At 55.6% G+C, this 2,500-nt stretch overlaps 1 protein-coding gene across 1 annotated transcript in view; it reads left to right on the forward strand.

Annotated features, from left to right (window-relative positions):
• Nucleotides 1–181: 181 nt before the first annotated feature.
• Nucleotides 182–2,500, forward strand: part of LOC119577679 (protein O-mannosyl-transferase TMTC1-like) — a 33,034-nt gene continuing 30,715 nt past the window's right edge. The window contains exon 1 of the mRNA XM_037925237.1: nucleotides 182–810. Coding sequence (XP_037781165.1) covers nucleotides 311–810 — 500 coding nt within the window. The 5' untranslated portion in view covers nucleotides 182–310. The remainder of the gene's footprint in view (nucleotides 811–2,500) is intronic.

The raw sequence follows: 2,500 nt of genomic DNA on the forward strand, positions 1-2,500 counted from the left end.
TCTGAGTCCTCGTGCGACTACGAGGACACGGGCGAATTGAAGGACAAGAGGAGAAGGAAGAGGAGGAGGAGAAGGAGGGACAGCAGCGGCAGCGTCTGGTCCTCCGGCGATCTTGGGTCCGACGCGTTGAGAAATCGTAATGATTCGCCTCCGTCGACGAGCGGGGGAGGAAGAGCGGAGAAAGAAAGCGAATCGGAGGAGAAGGGAGGAGGAAGGAGGAGCGAAGAGAAGGAGGAAGAAGACGCCCTCGGGGACGCCGATAGGACCGCGAAGGAGAAGAGGGTCGAGAGTGACAGCGCCGCGAAGGAAAATGCAGGAGGAAGGAGCGAAGAAGAACCGGACCGAAGGAGACGGAGAGGCGACCTTGTTCCTGCGGAGATCATGTCCTGCAGCGACCTCCGAGTCCCCGCCCCCGCCCCCTCGCCTCCCCGCCAGGCCCAGGAGACCCCGGGGAACCCACGCCTCACGCCACAGCTGTAAACAAGGCAGCGCGACGCCCGTAAACAGCAGCGGGTCCGCCGATATTGGCCGTGACGGCAGTAAAGCGAGCTCCTTCCGATGGCTCGGGCGGCGCGGCATCCCGACGACCGCAAAGCTTTACCTGGTGCTAGCGGCGACGTCCCTGGTCGTCTACGTCAACGGCGTCGTTGGCGATTACGTCCACGACGACCTCAGCGCCGTGGTCGGGAACCCTGACGTGCAGGGGACGACTCCACTGTGGCGTCTCCTCGTCAACGACTTCTGGGGGAGGCCCATGGCGGACCCGGCCTCGCACAAGTCCTACAGGCCTCTCACCATCCTCTCCTTCAGGTGAGTGACCAGGCTGGCAGGTCTTTTGCTGGAACGGGAAGGCAATTTGCTAAGTATGGGTGGTCACATGTACGTGGATGATGAAATACGCACACACACACACACACACACACACACACACACACACACACACACACACACACACACACACACACACACACACACACACACACACTCACATACGCCCGCAAGCACATACATATATATTTAGATAGACAGATAGACAGATAAATGGATAAATAGAGAGGTAGACAGATAGACAGATAGATAACCAAACAGATACATAAATATATGCATATATGAAGATATAAGTAAACACATACGGAGAAAAAGGAGACGATACAGATTTATTAACTTCCAGCCTCTCGATATTTGACAAGGAACATACCTTCCACGCGAGTGAACTTCGGATCCTTTCCTAAATCCATCTCCAACATCAAAAATATTAAGGAGTTTCTCGCCGAGCTCCCTTTTTCCGCTCCCTCCTTCCCTGCCACTCCCCTCCTCACCCCCCCCCCGCCCCTTCCCTCGCATCTCCCCTCTTCCCCCTCTTCGCTCGGTCTCTGTACACCGACTTTCATTCTCCCTTACCCTCCCCACCCCATGTCCCTCCTTCCCCTTGCCCCCCCTCCCCTTGAGTGTATGCCCCTCCTCGAACCACGTTTCCTTTTCCCTCACCAAGCCACGCCCAGTTTCCCGTCTCTCAATACACGACCCCCTCCCCTCTCTAACGTACGTCGCTTCTCCCCAAATCACGCCCCCTTCCCCTCCCCAAACCACGCCCCCTCGCCCCTCCTCCCAAACCACGCCCTCCTCGCCCCTCCCTCCAAACCACGCCCCCCTCGCTCCTCCCCCCAAACCACGCCCCCTCGCCCATCCCCCCAAACCACGCCCCCCTCGCCCATCCCCCCAAACCACGCCCCCCTCGCCCATCCCCCCAAACCACGCCCACCTCGTCCCTCCCACCAAACCACGCCCTCTCGCCCCTCCCACCCACACCCTCTCCCCCCAAACCACGCCCCTTCGCCCCTCCCACCCACACCCTCTCCCAGCCTCTTCTCCAGAGACCCGAGTCGCCTTGTAACTTTGATAATGTAGTCTGATTGTAGGCAGGCGAGCTGAGGCGTTGCTCACGGGTATACCTCCTGGAACTCATCTCATTTACAAATCAGCGCGTGTGCGTCTTTCATCCTTCTCTTTTTTTCTTTGCTTCCCCCTCTTTTCGTTGTTTTTTTGTTTTTTGTTTTTTTGTTTTCGTTCTCTCTTTCTCTTTCTCTCTCTTCTTCTTCGGTTTGTTTGTTTGTTTCGATTCTATTTCTCTTTGCTCTTCTTTCTAAATGTCTTCTCCCCCTCTGTCTGGCTTTCTCTGTCTTTATCTCTGTCTCTCTCTTTCTTTCTCTGTCTCTCTTTCTCTCTCTCTCTCTCTCTCTCTCTCTCTCTCTCTCTCTCTCTCTCTCTCTCTCTCTCTCTCTCTCTCTCTCTCTTTCTCTCTCTGTCTTCCTTCACTTTCCTCTTCCGTGTCCCCTTTTTTCCTTTTCTTACATCCCCTTTCCTTCTTTTCCTTCCTTCCCCATCTTTCTCCTCTCCTTCCTCCCCTCTTCCCCTCCATCCATGCCCCCTCCTCCATCTTCCTATTGGATCTGAAGGATAATGAAATACATATTCTCCTCTCCCCTCTCTCCCCTTACTC

This window comes from Penaeus monodon, chromosome 10 (assembly GCF_015228065.2).
Source record: "Penaeus monodon isolate SGIC_2016 chromosome 10, NSTDA_Pmon_1, whole genome shotgun sequence".
NCBI classification, from domain to species: domain Eukaryota; kingdom Metazoa; phylum Arthropoda; class Malacostraca; order Decapoda; family Penaeidae; genus Penaeus; species Penaeus monodon.